The 18,725-nt window shown below is 40.4% G+C and overlaps 1 protein-coding gene across 6 annotated transcripts in view; it reads right to left on the bottom strand.

The window, feature by feature from the left end:
- NF1 (neurofibromin 1) overlaps window positions 1-18,725 on the bottom strand; it is a 295,569-nt gene that overhangs the window by 186,639 nt on the left and 90,205 nt on the right. For all 6 annotated transcript variants that reach the window (XM_063628603.1, XM_055255928.2, XM_063628607.1 and 3 more), the window contains exon 8: window positions 18,433-18,590. In XM_063628603.1, the coding sequence (XP_063484673.1) occupies window positions 18,433-18,590 (158 nt within the window). The remainder of the gene's footprint in view (window positions 1-18,432; window positions 18,591-18,725) is intronic.

Raw genomic sequence — 18,725 nt, 5'->3', positions numbered from 1 at the left:
ATTCACATTACTAATTTGGCACAAATAACTGTTAGAATAATTAGTTACTTTCAAAAGTGATATTATGCATATTATGTTAAATATACATATTTTCTAAGCATCAGAAAGCTGAAGCACTGGAAGGAAATGTTTTATTAAGCAGCTACCCAATACATATGCCAATAGCCAACCAAGTTTACTTCACACACACACAAATGAACATACTAAAAGTAAAGATTTCCAAATATATTTCAGCTCCAAATTTAAAGTGAACGTTTAAATAACATAGAAACTATCTGACTGGATACAATTCAGCTCTAAAACTAGAGTTCAGGACCCTTTATCTTTTGTTCATTATTAATTTTAAATTTTTTGATGTATTAATATTTATGGAGAACATAGTAACGTTTTCATAGCTATACAGAGGTAATTAGCATACCCATCATCTCTTACCATTTCTTTCTGCTGTGAACATTCAACATCCTCCTCCTAGCTCTTTGAAACTGTGTAACATATTGTTAATTACAGCCATCTTGGAGATGGAGCCAAGATGGCCGAATAGGAACAGCTCCAGTCTACGGCTCCCAGCATGAGCAACGCAGAAGAGGGGTGATTTCAGCATTTCCATCTGAGGTACCGGGTTCATCTCACTAGGGAGTGCCAAACAGTGGGTGCAGGACAGTCGGTGCAGTGCACCCTGCGCGAGCCGAAGCAGGGCGAGGCATTGCCTCACTCAGGAAGCGCAAGGGGTCAGGGAGTTCCCTTTCCTAGTCAAAGAAAGGAGTGACAGACAGCACCTGGAAAATCAGGTCACTCTCACCCTAATACTGTGCTTTTCAACAGGCTTGGAAAATGGCACGCCAGGAGATTGTGTCCCGCACCTGGCTCAGAGGGTCCTATGCCCACCGAGTCTGGCTGATTGCTAGCACAGCAGTCTGAGATCAAACTGCAAGGCAACAGCAAGGCTGGGGGAGGGGCGCCCGCCATTGCCCAGGCTTGCTTAGGTAAACAAAGCAGCCAGGAAGCTGGAACTAGGTGGAGCCCACCACAGCTCAAGGAGGCCTGCCTGCCTGCCTCTGTAGGCTCCACCTCTGGGGGCAGGGCACAGACAAAAAGTCAGCAGTAACCTGCAGACTTAAATGTCCCTGTCTAACAGCTTTGAAGAGAGTAGTGGTTCTCCCAGCACGCAGCTGGAGATCTGAGAACGGGCAGACTGCCTCCTAAAGTGGGTCCCTGACCCCCAAGCAGCCTAACTGGGAGGCACCCCCCAGTAGGGACAGTCTGATGCCTCACTCCGGGTACTCCTCTGAGACAAAACTTCCAGAGGAACGATCAGACAGCTGAATTTGTGGTTCACAAAATCTGCTGTTCTGCAGCCATTGCTGCTGACACCCAGCCAAACAGGGTCTGGAGTGGACCTCTAGCAAACTCCAACAGACCTGCAGCTGAGGGTCCTGTCTGTCAGAAGGAAAACTAACAAACAGAAAGGACACCCACACCAAAAACTCATCTGTACATCACCATCATCAAAGAACAAAAGTAGAAAAAACTACAAAGATGGGGAGAAAACAGAGCAGAAAAACTGGAAACTCTAAAAAGCAGAGCACCTCTCCTCCTCCAAAGGAACACAGTTCCTCACCAGCAACGGAACAAAGCTGGACAGAGAATGACTTTGACGAGTTGAGAGAAGAAGGCTTCAGATGATCAAACTACTCCGAGCTACAGGAGGAAATTCAAACCAATGGCAAAGAAGTTAAAAACTTTGAAAAAAAAAATAGACGAATGTATAACTAAAATAACAAATGCAGAGAAGTGCTTGAAGGAGCTGATGGAGCTGATGGAGCTGAAAGCCAAGGCTTGAGAACTACGTGAAGAATGCAGAAGCCTCAGTAGCCGTTGCAATCAACTGGAAGAAAGGGTATCAGTGATGGAAGATGAAATGAATGAAATGAAGCGAGAAGGGAAGTTTAGAGAAAAAAGAACAAAAAGAAATGAACAAAGCCTCCAAGAAATATGGGACTATGTGAAAAGACCAAACCTATGTCTGACTGGTTTACCTGAAAGTGATGGGGAGAATGGAACCAAGTTGGAAAACACTCTGCAAGATATTATTCAGGAGAACGTCCCCAATCTAGCAAGGCAGGCCAAGATTCAGATTCAGGAAATACAGAGAATGACACAAAGATACTCCTTGAGAAGAGCAACTCCAAGACACATAATTGTCAGATTCACCAAAGTTGAAATGAAGGAAAAAATGGTAAGGGCAGCCAGAGACAAAGGTCGGGTTACCCACAAAGGGAAGCCCATCAGACTAACAGCTGATCTCTCGGCAGAAACTCTACAAGCCAGAAGAGAGTGGGGGCCAATATTCAACATTCTTAAAGAAAAGAATTTTCAACCCAGAATTTCATATCCAGCCAAACTAAGCTTCATAAGTGAAGGAGAAATAAAATACTTTACAGACAAGCAAATGCTGAGTGATATTGTCACCACCAGGCCTGCCCTAAAAGAGCTCCTGAAGGAAGCACTAAACATGGAAAGGAACAACCAGTACCAGCCACTGCAAAAACATGCCAAATTGTAAAGACCATCGAGGCCAGGAAGAAACTGCATCAACTAACGAGCAAAATAACCAGCTAACATCATAGTGACAGGATCAAATTCACACATAACAATATTAACTTTAAATGTAAATGGACTAAATGCTCCAATTAAAAGACACACACTGGCAAATTGGATAAGGAGTCACGACCCATCAGTGTGCTGTATTCAGGAAACCCATCTCACATGCAGAGACACACATAGACTCAAAATAAAGGGACGGAGGAAGATCTACCAAGCAAATGGAAAACAAAAAAAGGCAGGGGTTGCAATCCTAGTCTCTGATAAAACAGACTTTAAGCCAGCAAAGATCAAAAGAGACAAGGCCATTACATAATGATAAAGGGATTAATTCAACAAGAAGAGCTAACTATCCTAAATATATATGCACCGAATACAGGAACACCCAGATTCATAAAGCAAGTCCTGAGTGACCTACAAAGAGACTTAGATTCCCACACAATAATAATGGGAGATTTTAACATCCCACTGTCAACATCAGACAGATCAATGAGACAGAAAGTTAACAAGGATACCCAGGAATTTAACTCAGCTCTGCACCAAGCGGACCTAATAGACATCTACAGAACTCTCCACCCCAAATCAACAGAATATACATTTTTTTCAGCACCACACCACACCTATCCCAAAATTGACCACATAGTGAGAAGTAAAGCTCTCCTCAGCAAATGTAAAAGAACAGAAATTATAACAAACTGCCTCTCAGACCACAGTGCAATCAAACTAGAAATCAGGATTAAGAAACTCACTCAAAACCGCTCAACTACATGGAAACTGAACAACCTGCTCCTCAATGACTACTGGGTACATAACGAAATGAAGGCAGAAATAAAGATGTTCTTTGAAACCAATGAGAACAAAGACACAACATACCAGAATCTCTGGGACACATTCAAAGCGGTGTGTAGAAGGAAATTTATAGCACTAAATGCCCACAGGAGAAAGCAGGAAAGATCTAAAATTGACACCCTAACATCACAATTAAAAGAACTAGAAAAGCAAGAGCAAACACATTCAAAAGCTAGCAGAAGGTAAGAAATAACTAAAATCAGAGCAGAACTGAAGGAAATAGAGACACAAAAAACCCTTCAAAAAATTAATAAATCCAGGAGCTGGTTTTTTGAAAAGATCAACAAAATTGATAGACCACTGGCAAGACTAATAAAGAAGAAAAGAGAGAAGAATCAAATAGATGCAATAAAAAATGATAAAAGGGATATCACCATCGATCCCACAGAAATACAATCTACCACCAGAGAATACTACAAACACCTCTACGCAAATAAACTAGAAAATCTAGAAGAAATGGATAAATTCCTTGACAAATACACCCTCCCAAGACTAAACCAGGAAGAAGTTGAATCTCTGAATAGACCAATAACAGGTTCTGAAATTGTGGCAATAATCAATAGCTTACCAACCAAAAAGAGTCCAGGACCTGATGGATTCACAGTCAAATTCTACCAGAGGCACAAGGAGGAACTGGTATCAAACTGGTATCATTCCTTCTGAAACTATTCCAATCAATAGAAAAAGAGGGAATCCTCCCTAACACATTTTATGAGGCCAGCATCATCCTGATACCAAAGCCTGGCAGAGACATAACCAAAAAAGAGAGTTTCAGACCAATATCCTTGATGAACACTGATGCAAAAATCCTCAATAAAATACTGGCAAACCAAATCCAGCAGCACATCAAAAAGCTTATCCACCATGATCAAGTGGGCTTCATCCCTGGGATGCAAGGCTGGTTCAACATACGCAAATCAATAAATGTAATCCAGCATATAAACAGAACCAAAGACAAAAACCACATGATTATCTCAATAGATGCAGAAAAGGCCTTTGACAAAATTCAACAACGCTTCATGCTAAAAACTCTCAATAAATTAGGTATTGATGGGACGTATCTCAAAATAATAAGAGCTATCTATGACAAACCCACAGCCAATTATCATACCGAATGGGCAAAAACTGGAAGCATTCCCTTTGAAAACTGGCACAAGACAGGGATGCCCTCTCTCACCACTCCTATTCAACACAGTGTTGGAAGTTCTGGCCAGGGCAATCAGGCAGGAGAAGGAAATAAAGGGTATTCAATTAGGAAAAGAGGAAGTCAAATTGTCCCTTTATGCAGATGACATGATTGTGTATCTAGAAAACCCCATTGTCTCAGCCCAAAATCTCCTTAAGCTGATAAGGAAGCAACTTCAGCAAAGTCTCAGGATACAAAATCAATGTACAAAAATCACAAGCATTCTTGTACACCAATCACAGACAGAGAGCCAAATCATGAGTGAACTCCCATTCACAATTGCTTCAAAGAGAATAAAATACCTAGGAATCCAACTTACAAGGGACATGAAGGACCTCTTCAAGGAGAACTACAAACCACTGCTCAATGAAATAAAAGAGGATACAAACAAATGGAAGAACATCCCATGCTCATGGGTTGGAAGAATCAATATCATGAAAATGGCCATACTGCCCAAGGTAATTTATAGATTCAATGCCATCCCCATCAAGCTACCAATGACTTTCTTCACAGAATTGGAAAAAACTACTTTAGAGTTCATATGGAACCAAAAAAGAGCCCGCATCGCCAAGTCAATCCTAAGCCAAAAGAACAAAGCTGGAGGCATCACGCTACCTGACTTCAAACTACACTACAAGGCTACAGTAACCAAAACAGCATGGTACTGGTACCAAAACAGAGACATAGATCAATGGAACAGAACAGAGCCCTCAGAAATAATGCCACATATCTACAACTATCTGATCTTTGACAAACCTGACAAAAACAAGCAATGGGAAAAGGATTCCCTATTTAATAAAAGGTGCTGGGAAAACTGGCTAGCCACATGTAGAAAGCTGAAACTGGATCCCTTCCTTATACCTTATACAAAAATTAATTCAAGATGGATTAAAGACTTACATGTTAGACCTAAAACCATAAAAGCCCTAGAAGAAAACCTAGGCAATACCATTCAGGACATAGGCATGGGCAAGGACTTCATGTCTAAAACACCAAAAGCAATGGCAACAAAAGCCAAAATTGACAAATGGGATCTAATGAAACTAAAGAGCTTCTGCACAGCAAAAGAAACTACCATCAGAGTGAACAGGCAACCTACAAAATGGGAGAAAATTTTCGCAACCTACTTATCTGACAAAGGGCTGATATCCAGAATCTACAATGAACTCAAACAAATTTACAAGAAAAAAACAAACCACCTCATCAAAAAGTGGGCGAAGGACATGAACAGACACTTCTCAAAAGAAGACATTTATGCAGCCAAAAAACACATGAAGAAATGCTCATCATCACTGGTCATCAGAGAAATGCAAATCAAAACCACAATGAGATACCATCTCACACCAGTTAGAATGGCCATCATTAAAAAGTCAGGAAACAACAGGTGCTGCAGAGGATGTGGAGAAATAGGAACACTTTTACACTGTTGGTGGGACTGTAAACTAGTTCAACCATTGTGGAAGTCAGTGTGGCGATTCCTCAGGGATCTAGAACTAGAAATACCATTTGACCCAGCCATCCCATTACTGGGTATATACCCAAAGGACTATAAATCATGCTGCTATAAAGACACATGCACACGTATGTTTACTGCAGCACTATTCACAATAGCAAAGACTTGGAACCAATCCAAATGTCCAAAAACGACAGACTGGATTAAGAAAATGTGGCACATATACACCATGGAATACTATGCAGCCATAAAAAAATGATGAGTTCATGTCCTTTCTAGGGACATGGATGAAACAGGAAACCATCATTCTCAGTAAACTATCACAAGGACAAAAAACTAAACACTGCATGTTCTCACTCACAGGTGGGAACTGAACAATGAGAACACATGGACACAGGAAGGGGAACATTACACTCTGGGGACTGTTGTGGGGTGGGGGGAAGGGGGAGGGACAGCATTAGGAGATATATCTAATGCTAAATGACGAGTTAATGGGTGCAGCACAACAACATGGCACATGGATACATATGTAACAAACCTGCACATTGTGCACATGTACCCTAAAACTTAAAGTATAATAATTTAAAAAAAAGATTACAGCCATCTTACAGTGGTATACAACACTAGAACTTACTCCTCCTATCTAGTTGTAATTTTGAATCCTTTAACAAATCGCTCCCTACCCTCCCCACACCCTATCCTTCCCAGCCTGTAGTATTCTGTTCTACTTTTTACTTCTATGAGATCAACTTTTTTTTTAGCTTCCACGTATGGATGAGAACACGCAGTGTTTAATGTTCTGTCCCTGGCTTATTTCACTTAATATAATGTCCACCAATTCAATCCACATGCCTCATAATACAGAATTTCATTCTTTTTTATGGCTGAATACTCTTCCATTGTGTATACATACCATATTTTCTTTATGCATTCATCTGTTGTTAGATACTTAGGATGATTCCATATCTTGTCTATTGTGAATAGTGCTGCAATGAACATGGGAGTACAGATGTCTCTTCAATATACTGATTTCCCTTCCTTTGGATAAATGTCCAATAATGAATTGTTGGATCACATGGTAGTTCTATTTGCAGTTTTTTGAGGAACCTTCACACTGTTTTCCATAGTGGCTGTACTAGTTTACATTCCCACTAGCCACATATAAGAGTTCACTTATCTCCACACCTTTGCCAGCATTTGCTATTTTTTGTCTTTTTGATAGTAGCCATTCTAACCGGGGTGAGATGATATCTCACTGTGGTTTTGATTTGCATTTCCCTGATGACTAGTGATGTTGAGCTTTCTTAAAAAATATATCTGTTGGTCATGTGTCTGTCTTCTTTTAAGAAATGTCTATTCAGGTCATTTGCCCATTTTTTAATATTTTTTTTTTTTTTTTTTTTTTTTTTGCTGTTGAGATGTCAGAGTTCCTTGTATATTCTAGATATTAATCCTCTGCTGGATATATACTTTGCAAATATTTTCTCCCATCCTGTAGGTTGTCTTTTCACTCTGCCAATTGTTTCCTTTGCATTAACGTTAATTTTTTTTAAAAAAGTAACTTAAATGCTTGACAATATGGAATTTAAAATATGGTACATTCAAGCTGGGTACGGTGGTGCATGCTTATAGCTGCAGCTATCTGAAGGCTGAGGTGGAAGAAGATCACATAAGCCCAGAAGTTTGAGACCATCCTGGACAACATAATAGGAAGACTTAGTCTCTTTTTAAAAAAAGGGTATATTCAATTTGGGGAACACCATACAGCAGTTAAAGACGATGACCTAGATGAACAATGGTTCTCAAACTTCAATGTGCATCACAATCACCTGAAGGACTTAATAAAAACTGCTGTTTTTAATGAGAAACTAAGTATTTAGTTACAAACTAAGAACTGGCATTTCTCACAAGTTTCCAGGTGACGCTGATGCTGCTGGTCTAAAGACTACACTTTCAGAAACACTGAACTATATACCTATCTCCCCCTCCATCCTCATAAAAATGTAGAAGCTAGACTGGAAGAATACACATTTAACCCTTTGCAGTGGCTGTCCCTGGGAAAGAAAAAAAAGAAATTAGTGGGATTTGTAATAAGTCAGAATTTATGGAAGTATTACTTATTCACAATTTTTAAAAGCCATATGAGGACTAAGCTCCGATTTTTTAACTTGCCCAAACTCCTACCTAAGGGATCTAGGGAGTCATGCCCTACAAATCATAAATTCTCATCAGATGGGTTTTATTTGACCCTATGTATCGTGACTTACTTTTCAATCTGACTCTGGCATAATATTATGAGACAAGGAAAAAATATTTAGCCCCAAAATATATTTCCTTGCCATACCTTGAAATTGCCATGCAAAGTCTCCTGTGGGGAAAAAACATCCACATTCTATAGAGAATCCCCTTTTCCCTTTGTTTTCCTTCCTTCCTTTCCAGATCCAGGAGATAATCGACTAAGAGCCAGGCACTCTTTTAGGTCTAATAAGAAACATTTTACAACCTTCTCTCTCTCTGAAGTCTGCTGAGAAATTCCTCTGCACAACAAAACCTGGTCTCCACAATCCTTTATCTTAACCTGGACATTCCTTTCCATTAATCCCAAGTCTTCAGACAAACTCAACCGTCAACCAGAAAACGTTTAAATTTACTTATGTCTTGGAAGCCCCCACTTTGAGTCGTCCCGCCTTTCTAAACCAAACCAGTGTATTTCTTAAATGTATCTGATTGATGTTTCATGCCTTTCTAAAATATATCAAACCAAGCTGTACCCCAACCACTTTGGGCATATGTTCTCAGGACCTCCTGAGGGCTGTGTCACGGGCCATGGTCACTCGTATTTAGTTCAAATAAATCTCTTAAAATATTTTATAGAGTTTGACTCTTCGTGGACACATATATAAATTTCTTAAAAGATGAGCAAAATATAAAAATGTTAATAGGAATATGGGGAACTGTTACATTCTTTGTACATTTCAAATATTTCTTTTTAAAAAAAGATACTATAGTCAAAAGAAACAGGTGACTGGAAAAACATTTACAGACTAAAAATGTAGGATTACTGTTGTTAATATACAAAAAGTTCCGCAAATTCATAAGGAACTGGAAGCAACATAACAGAATAATAGGTAAAGGAAGTCAACAGACACCTGCAAAAGAAAACATGCAAATGGCAAAGAAACATATGAACTGTTTTCAAACCTCACTAACCTTAAAAAGAATAAAAACTACAATGAGATACTATCTTTGTTCTCAACATTTGAGAATTTTAATTAGTGCTCTCATTTGGAAAATTAATGTTTAAGTCATTAATACTTTTTTCTTTTATATCACTTATTAAATATGAACTTTCAGAATAGTCATGTAACCACAACCATGATCATGACATAGAACATTTCAAACATCACAATCAATCCCCTACTGCTCCTCTGCAATAAATTTCCTCCCCTAACTCCCACTCCTGGCATCCACTGATCTGCTTTCTGTCCTGAATTTTGTCTTCTCTAGAAGTTTTAAGAAATCATATAGTATGTCATCTCTTGAGCCTGGCTTCTTTCACTTAGCATAATATTTTTGAGATTTACACACGTTGCCGAGTCAGTAGTTAGTTCCTTTTTATTGCTGAATAGTATTCCAGTTTCAAAGCATCACCACTGGTTTATTCATTCATCAGCTGATGGACATTTGGGCTGTTTTCAAATTTGCGCTATTATAAATAATATGTATACTTGAGTATACATCCTTGAGTAAAGGTATATGCCTTTGTGTGATTTTTATTTTTGTATTATAGGTACACAACATAATTTTCATTTTCTTCAAGATTGTAACTTGCCTTCAACATTTGTATCTATGGATTAATATTCACAGATATAAATGTTTAAGTCTATACACATATTCTTGTTCCTAACCTTATGTTATCATTCTATGCTTGAAAATTTATAACACATTTTTAATGCTAGTATCTACTGTTTGCTTCCTTTCTGAATGATATTTTTTCAGCTTTATTGAGGTATGATTGAAAAATAAAAATTTTTATATTTAAGGTGTACAACATGATGTTCTGATAAACTTATACATTCTAAAATGAGTACCACAATCAAGGTAATAACATATCCATCACATCACACAGTTTACCTCTGAAAGAGAAGGTAAGAATACCTGAGATGAGATACTATCTTACCTTATTAGTGTGGCAAAATTTTAAAGATTGAACAACAGCTAATCCTGATAAAAATGCAGGAAAATAGGCAATTCAGTGGGGATGAAACTGTGACCTGCTGCAACTATTGGGGAATGTAAATCTAGTAATAACTATTACAAATTTTAAATGCAAATATTCTTGACACAGGAACCCCCAGTTTTTAGATTCTAGTCTATAGAATTAAGAGCATCAGTTAACAAGGATATATGAACAAGATATTTACTTAAGGCTTAGCTATAGTGTCAAAAAACTGAAAACATCTGAATATCCACCCATTCAGCGAAATGGCTGAGTAAATGAGGCTCATTAGTATAACAGAATGTTACCTAATATTGAAAGGAATGTGTTAGATCTCTATCAACTATTTTGCGGAACAGTTAAAATATTTTCTTAGACAAATAACGATGCAGAGTAATGTGCATAAAATAATTTCATTTTAAAATACAACCACCACCACCCTACGTATGTATATTTTGCATTTGAATATATGGGTAAATAGATGTGAGTGGAAGGATACATACCAGCCAATAACACTAAGCAGCTCAGAAGGAATGTGAGTAGAAAAGGGTGAGAATACTATTTTATTTTTTGTTTTGTTTTGTTTTTTGAGATGGAATCTCGCTCTGTCGCCCAGGCTGGAGTGCAGTGGCATGATCTCAGCTCACAGCAACCTCCACCTCCCAGGTTCAAGCAATTCTCCCCGGCTCAGCCTCTGGAGTAGCTGGGATCACAGGAGCCTGCCACCACGTCCAACTATTTTTTTTTTTTTGTAATACATTTTTAAAAATACATTTGTTAGCCAGGTGCAATGGCTCATGCCAGTAATCCCAGCACTTTGGGAGGCAGAGGCAGGCAGATCATCTGAAGTCGGGAGTTCGAGACCAGCCTGACCAGCATGGAGAAACTCCATCTCTACTAAAAATACAAAATTAGCCGGGCATGGTGGCGCATGCCTGTAATTCCAGCTACTCAGGAAGCTGAGGCAGGAGAATCGCTTGAACCCGAGAGGCGGGGATTGCACTGAGCAGAGATTATGCCATTGCACTCCAGCCTGGGCAACAAGAGTGAAACTCAGTCTCAAAAAAAAAAAACTTTTCTTTTTAATCCAGAAAGATTTAAAAATCTAAACTTTAAAATCTAGAAAATACCAGAAAAAAATTTAAAAGCATACTTCAAAAATCTTGGCACCTGCCAGACAAAAAGGTAACATGCTGAATGATTCCATTTGTATGAAATGTCTAGTTTAGAATGAGTAAATCTATAGAGACAAAAAACTAGATTACTGGCTGCCAAGGGCTGCGAGTGAGGCGAGAGGAACGGGGAGTGATTACTAACGGGTTTCTTTTTGGGAAGATGAAAATGTTCTGCACAGAAACAATGGTGATGATTGTACAACTTTGTTAATGTACTAAAATCGCTGAATTTTACACTTCAAAAACATAAATTTTATGGTATGTGAATTATATCTCAATAAAATGAATAATATCTTCTGGGAAGAGAGATCTGACCAAAAAAGCTAGGAGACAAAAAAGAACAAGGCTGAGGTGACTACATGCAAATTTTAAATATCTATATAGTAAAAAGAACTCATAAAGTTTAAAAATGAAACCAAGTAAAAATGTACACATATACCCTTACAAATCAATAAAAGACAAACAATTCAATGGAAAAATCAGCAATTCCCTGAAGATACACAAATAACCAGTAAACACTTAGAAAGCTACAGTTGTGATTATTAAAATGTAAATTCACTCGAGTACTACTGAATCTATAGCTTATTTATTTATTTCTATTTTTCCAATAAACACAAAAACAAAACAAAACAAAACACCCTACTGTATTAGTCAGGGTTCTCTAAAGGGACAGAATTAAGGGAATAGATACTTATATAAAGGGGAGTTTATTAAGTATTAACTCACACGATCACGAGGTACCACAATAGGCTGTCTGCAGGGTGAGGAGCAAGGAGAGCCAGTCCAAGTTCCAAAACCGAAGAACTTGGAGTCCGACGCTGGAGGGCAGGAAGCATCCAGCACAGGAGGAAGATGTAGGCTGGGAGGCTAGGCCCGTCTCTCTTTTCACATTTTTCTGCCTGCTTATATTCTAGCCACACTGGCAGCTGATTAGATGGTAGCCACCCAGATTAAGGGTGGGTCTGCCTTTCCCAGCCCACTGACTCAAATGTCATTCTCCTTTGGCAACACCCTCACAGGCACACCCAGGATCAATACTTTGTATCCTTCAATCCAATCAAGTTGACACTTAGTATTAACCATCACAAGTCCACCCCTTGTCAACTTGAACCCATACATATCTCCTGAGATCGTAATCTTCAAATAAAGACAATAAGGTCATAATTATGCCTAACATAATACAACTATCCTTCGTACAACCAGAAACACACCTATCCCAACCCAAATACTAAAAGTTAACAATACTTAAATGCTGATGTGAAGTCAATAAATCTTAAGTCATATGATAAAAGAAAAAGGAAATAAAATGAAGATATTTTCTTAGTACAGGTGTATACATGCACAAACATGTTTTTAACAAAAGGAGGAAATACTCATGACAATTACAGTCCTTGTTTCTGCAGCTGGTCATGCAGTTGTAGCTGGTATTGATGACTACCTTCTTCTACTAACCATTCTGTATTCCCTTTGCCTTCAGCAAGCACCTCAGCAGGTGGTGGTTTTTTTCCTGGTAGAGTGACCCAAACCTTCATTCCTGAAGGATCTGGGTCATTTGTAGTCCTGCCTGGATGGGGCTGTTGTAGTTTCCCATTTACCTTAATCACAGGGCATGGCAACACACGGTAATACTAACAGACGCCCTAATGGATCTCCATGCATACTCTTCTTTACCTCCGCTGTGGAGTAGTAGACTGATTTCATCTTGACAGTCAGGGTCAATCACCCCAGCCAACACTGTAACTCCCTTCTTAGCCTATTGACTTAAAGATAGGAGGAGCCCAGCCAGGCGCGGTGGCTCACGCTTGTAATCCCAGCACTTTGGGAGGCCGAGGCAGGCGGATCAGGAGGTCAGGAGATCGAGACCACGGTGAAACCCCGTCTCTACTAAAAATACAAAAAAATTAGCCGGGCGTGGTGGCGGGCGCCTGTAGTCCCAGCTACTCGGAGAGGCTGAGGCAGGAGAATGGCGTGAACCCAGCAGGCGGAGCTTGCAGTGAGCCGAGATCGCGCCACTGCACTCCAGCCTGGGTGACAGAGCGAGACTCCGTCTCAAAAAAAAAAAAAAAAAAAAAAGATAGGAGGAGCCCAAAGTGTGTCCAGGTGGCAATCTTAACTTCCAGTTTAATGGAATCATTGTGTCTCCTGGTGGCAGCATTCCTCCCTCTGGAACTAAGATCTCTAGGCCAGCAGAACATAATGTCTCAACAAAGGGAAGAAAAATTTTCTAGTGGATCACTAGGGGTGATGCTAAGTGATTCCTGGACCTGGGAATCCTGGCTGTGGGAAAAACAGTACCATATATTGGACGCTGATTCAGAGCATACACAGCCTTCTGGAAAACTTCGCTCCAGCCGTGCAAAGTACTGTCTTCTAGTTGGCATTGTAATTGTGACTTCAAAAGGCCATTCCGCTGTTCTACCAATCCAGCTGCTTCAGAATGGTGGGGAACATGGTAAGACCAGTGTGGCCAGGCACACTGGCTCATGCCTGTAATCCTAAGCACTTTGGGAGGCCGAGAGGGGCAGATACAAGGTCAACAGACTGAGATCATCCTGGCCAACATGGTGAAACCCCATCATTACTGAAAATACAAAAATTAGCTGGGCGTGGTGGTGCACGCCTATAGTCCCAGGTACTCGGGAGGCTGAGGCAGGAGAATCGCTTGGACCCAGGAGGTGGAGGTTGCAGTGAGCCAAGATCGCGCCATTGCACTCCAGCCTGGCGACAGAGCAACACTCCATCTCAAAAAAACAAAACAGTGAATTCCATGAGCATGAGCCCACTGCCACACTTCTTTAGCCATAAAGTGAGTGCCTTGGTCAGAGGCAATGCTGTGTGGAATACCATGACGGTGGGTAAGGCATTCTGTGAGCCCATGCATGGTAATCTTGGCAGAAGCACTGCAAACAGGATAGGCAAACCCATACCAGGAGTAAGTGTCTATTCCAGTGAGGACAAATCTCTGCCCTTTCCATGATGGAAGAGTTCCAATATAATCAACCTGCCACAAGGTAGCTGGCTGATCACCCTGAGGAATGGTGTCATATCAAGGGCTCAGTGTTGGTCTCTGCTGCTGGCAAATTGGACACTCAGTAGTGGCCATAGCCAAGTCAGCCTTGGTGAGTGAAGTCCATGTTGCTGAGCCCATGCATAACCTCCATCCCTGCCACCATGGCCACTTTGTTCATGGGCCCATTGGGCGAGGAGAGGGGTAGCTGGGGAAGGAGGCTAAGTGGTATCCACAGAACAGGTCATCCTATCCACTTGATTATTAAATCCTCCTCTGCTGAGGTCACCCGCTGGTGAGCACTCACATGAGATACAAACATCTTCACAGTTTTTAACCACTCAGAGAGGCCTATCCACATACCTCTCCCTCAAATCTCTTTGTCACCAATTTTCCAATCATGCTTCTTCCAAGTCCCTGACCATCCAGCCAAACCACTGGCTACAGGCCATGAATCAGTATATAATCGCACATCTGGCCATTTCTCCTTCCACGCAAAGTGCACAACCACATGCACTGCTCAAAGTTCTGCCCACTGGAAGATTTCCCTTCACCGCTATCCTTCAGGGATGTCCTAGAAAGGGGTTGTAGTGCTGCAGCTGTCCACTTTCAGGTGGTGCCTGCATATTGTGCAGAACCATCTGTGAACCAGGCCCTAGTCTTCTCTTCCTCTGCCAACTGATCATAGGGAACTCCCTATGAGGCCATTGGTATAGGTGGGGAGAAAGAAGGCAGGGTGGCATGAGTGGAGACCATGGGCATTTGAGCCACTTCCTCATGTATTTTACTTGTGCCTTCAGGACCTGCTTGAGCCCGATCGTGTATGTACCACTTCCATTTGATGATGGAATGCTGTTGTGCACGACCCACTTTATGGCTAGATGGGTCAGAACACACTCAGTTCATAGATAGGTAGTTCAGGTCACAAGGTGACTTGAAGACCCACAGTCAAACATTCAGTTTCCACCAAAGCCCAGTAACAGGTAAAGAGCTGTATCTCAAAAGGAGAGTAGTTATCTGCAGAAGATGGCAGGGCCTTGCTCCAAAATCCTAGAGGCCTCTGCTGTGATTTACCTATGGGGGCCTGCCAAAGGCTCTAAACAGCATCCTTATCTGCCACTGACACTTCAAGCACCACTGGATCTGTTGGGTCATATGGCCGAAGTGGCAGAGCAGCTTGCACAGCAGCCTGGACCTGTTGCAGAGCCTTCTCCTGTTCTAGACCCCACTCAGAACTGGCAGTCTTTTGGGTCACTGGATAAATGGGCCAGAGTAACACACCTAAATAAGGAATGTGTTGCCTCCAAAATCCAAGTAGGCCCACTAGGCATTGTGCCTCTTTCTTTTTTGTAGGAGGGGCCAAATGCAGCAACTTATCCTTCACCTTAGAAAGAATATCTTGACAGGCCCCACACCCCTGGAGCCCTAGAAATTTTACTGAGGTAGAAGTTCCCTGAGTTTTAGTCAGATTTATTTCCCATCCTCTGGCACCCAAACGTCTCACCAATAAGTCTAGTGCATTTGCTACTTCTTGCTCACAGAATCCAGTCAGCATAATATCACTAATGTAACAGACCAGTGTGATTTGTGGAAGTAAAACGTGACCAAAGCCTCTCTAAGTAAGATTTGTTTATATAAATTAGAAAACTCAAGCAGTTCTTTACGAGTATAGCGTACCTCCTCATGGGTCACACTCTCAGCCTCACCTCTAGGGACCTGCTAGGACTTTAGTCTGGTTATAGGTCTAGAAGCAAACAGGGGTGTTGGGGGTGGCTCCTGAGGAGAATCAACATTATCTTGCCTGGCAACTGCCTCAGGGGAGGCCATCCCTGTTGCCTCAGGCAGTGCAGGGTTTATCTCTTCAGACAAAAGTGGAAAGGCTGATGGCAGCATGGCTCAGGGAGGGGATGTTGCCACTACTGGGGATGGGGAAGCTGTTTCTTCTGGCAAAAAAGGTTCATCAGAGTTTACAAACTCAGAGTCCCCAGCTTCATCAGGGTCCTCCCACACATCCCCTTTCCAAGTTGGAGGGTCCCATTCTTTTCCAATCAATGCCCACATTTTAACAGTAGACACCTGGTTAGGCTGTACATGCACCTTTTGTTGCAGGTCAGCCACTTGCATGGTAAGAGTTTGTGTTTGTTTTTTCACGATTTCAGCTCTTTTTCTACAGGAGATAAGGGTCTCACTCAGGTCAATCTTAGCAGATTTGAGGCTCAGTATCTGCTTCTGAAGCTGGGAGACAGATTCCTGAGTTCATCATTTTCTTTCACCACTTTGTCTACTGAATTTAGGAGCAACCAACCAGCTTCATTATGTTCCTTGGTTCTCCATATATGGTCAAAGGTATTATGTATAGGGTCACTAAACTCCTTGCCTCTCATTAGTGGTGAATCAAGAGTGTCAAATGCATTTATTTTGCAAACTCTCTAAACAGTTCACATCAACGACTATCAGTGTTCTCCACAATATTAGAAGTAGAGTCCTTAGCATTTTAGGGTCTAATCATATTAAGCAGCAAACTCCAGAAACCCCCAAACAAACAAAGAAACTCCATCCTTAATATTCTGTTCCTCCAGAACCACACTGCTTGTACCAAAATCTCTATTAGGGTTCTCTAGAGAGATAGAAGTAATAGAATATTTATATAAAGGGGATATTAAGTATTAACTAGCACAATCACAAGGTCCCACAATAGGCCATCTGCAGGCTGAGAGGCAAGAAGAGCCAGTCCAAGTTCCAAAACTGAAGAACCTGGAGTCTGATGTTCGAGGGCAGGAAGCATCCAACACAGGAGAAAGATGTAGGCTGGGAGGCTAGGCCCGTCTCTCTTTTCACATTTTTCTGCCTGCTTATACTCCAGCCATGCTGACAGCTGATTAGATGGTGCACCACCCAGATTAAAGGTGGGTATGCCTTTCCCAGCCAGTTGTTAATCTCCTTTGGCAACACCCTCACAGATACACCCAGGATCAATACTTTGTATCCTTCAATCCAATCAAGTTGACACTCAGTATTTATCATCAAACCTACTATTTTGAAAGGCTCCAAAACAATCTACCATGAAAAATGGTGTCCTCATAATGGAAAAGTTGAGATACACCCCTAAGTGGAGTAACACGCAATCACAGACTCTCAAGGATTACCTGGTTCATTTATTTACCCTTTAATATATAAATTCCCTGTCCGATACTTCTACAAAGTAATAAATCATTCAGCTGATTCTGAACATCTCCATCTACAGGCAAACCATGAAGGAACCCATCTCATGTTTAGCCAGCTAAGAGTATTTCTCCAAAAGCAGCAAAAAATGAAGTATTTGCAAAACAAACTGCATATTGAAATTTCAGTAAAACCCTAAGATTAATACTCAGTTCTTTTTTTTTTCAATCGCCTAGGTGATTATTTAAAAAAATTTTAAGAGCCTCCTAGAATTACCAGTTGTCATGGTGCCAATTTCACTATAGATGGTATATGCGAGAGCCTTACCTTCCTGGCAAAATTCTTTGAAAAACTGTTCTAAAATATTTAAAATGAGTTACTAGATAATTTCAGTAGCACTATATGGACACACACCCTAAGTACATGTAAATAACACACTATAAAAGTGATGAACTCAAGTAGGGCAATTCTTGCAGTGAATATTAGAGAAACTACGTTTAATAATAACAGAGGTATCGTTTAGTCTTCTCAGACAAAAGAACGAAACTAAGGGATTATTTTAAATCTTTGATCATTGCCTGGTATTATTTTCCCTCTGTCAAATAAAATTATGTATGAGTATGTCTCTTCTAAGTCCATCAAACAAAGAAACGTAAAATGATAATTTAAATGGTTCCCTGAAATACTTTGCTTAAATAATAAGCCTAAAGTAATACACACCTCGAGTAAAATAAACTGCTTCACATCTAGATATAATGGAAATAATTTTACCCTCCTTACCTTATTCATGTTGTTTTCATCAACCACATCTTTGGATATATCCTGGATTATTTCTGGACACAAGATAAGGAGAATGATTTGTAGTGGCCAAACTGCTGCTTTACGTTTGGTGCTTTCAGCAAAACCATCCACCAAGTCAAATAGCTTTTCTGCACATTCTGCATGAAAAATATATTAAATGACATTATTAGACAGGAACAAAATCCCTGGCATTAAAGTAAAAGCTGACACTATGTAAAAACCCAAGGGCAACATTTTTAAAAGATAAACATGGAACTTCATTTAAGCAACTA

Source organism: Symphalangus syndactylus, chromosome 20, assembly GCF_028878055.3.
Source record: "Symphalangus syndactylus isolate Jambi chromosome 20, NHGRI_mSymSyn1-v2.1_pri, whole genome shotgun sequence".
In the NCBI taxonomy this organism is placed as follows: Eukaryota; Metazoa; Chordata; class Mammalia; order Primates; family Hylobatidae; genus Symphalangus; species Symphalangus syndactylus.
Note: the sequence above shows the minus strand (reverse complement) of the source record. Positions and strands in the feature narration are given on the sequence as shown.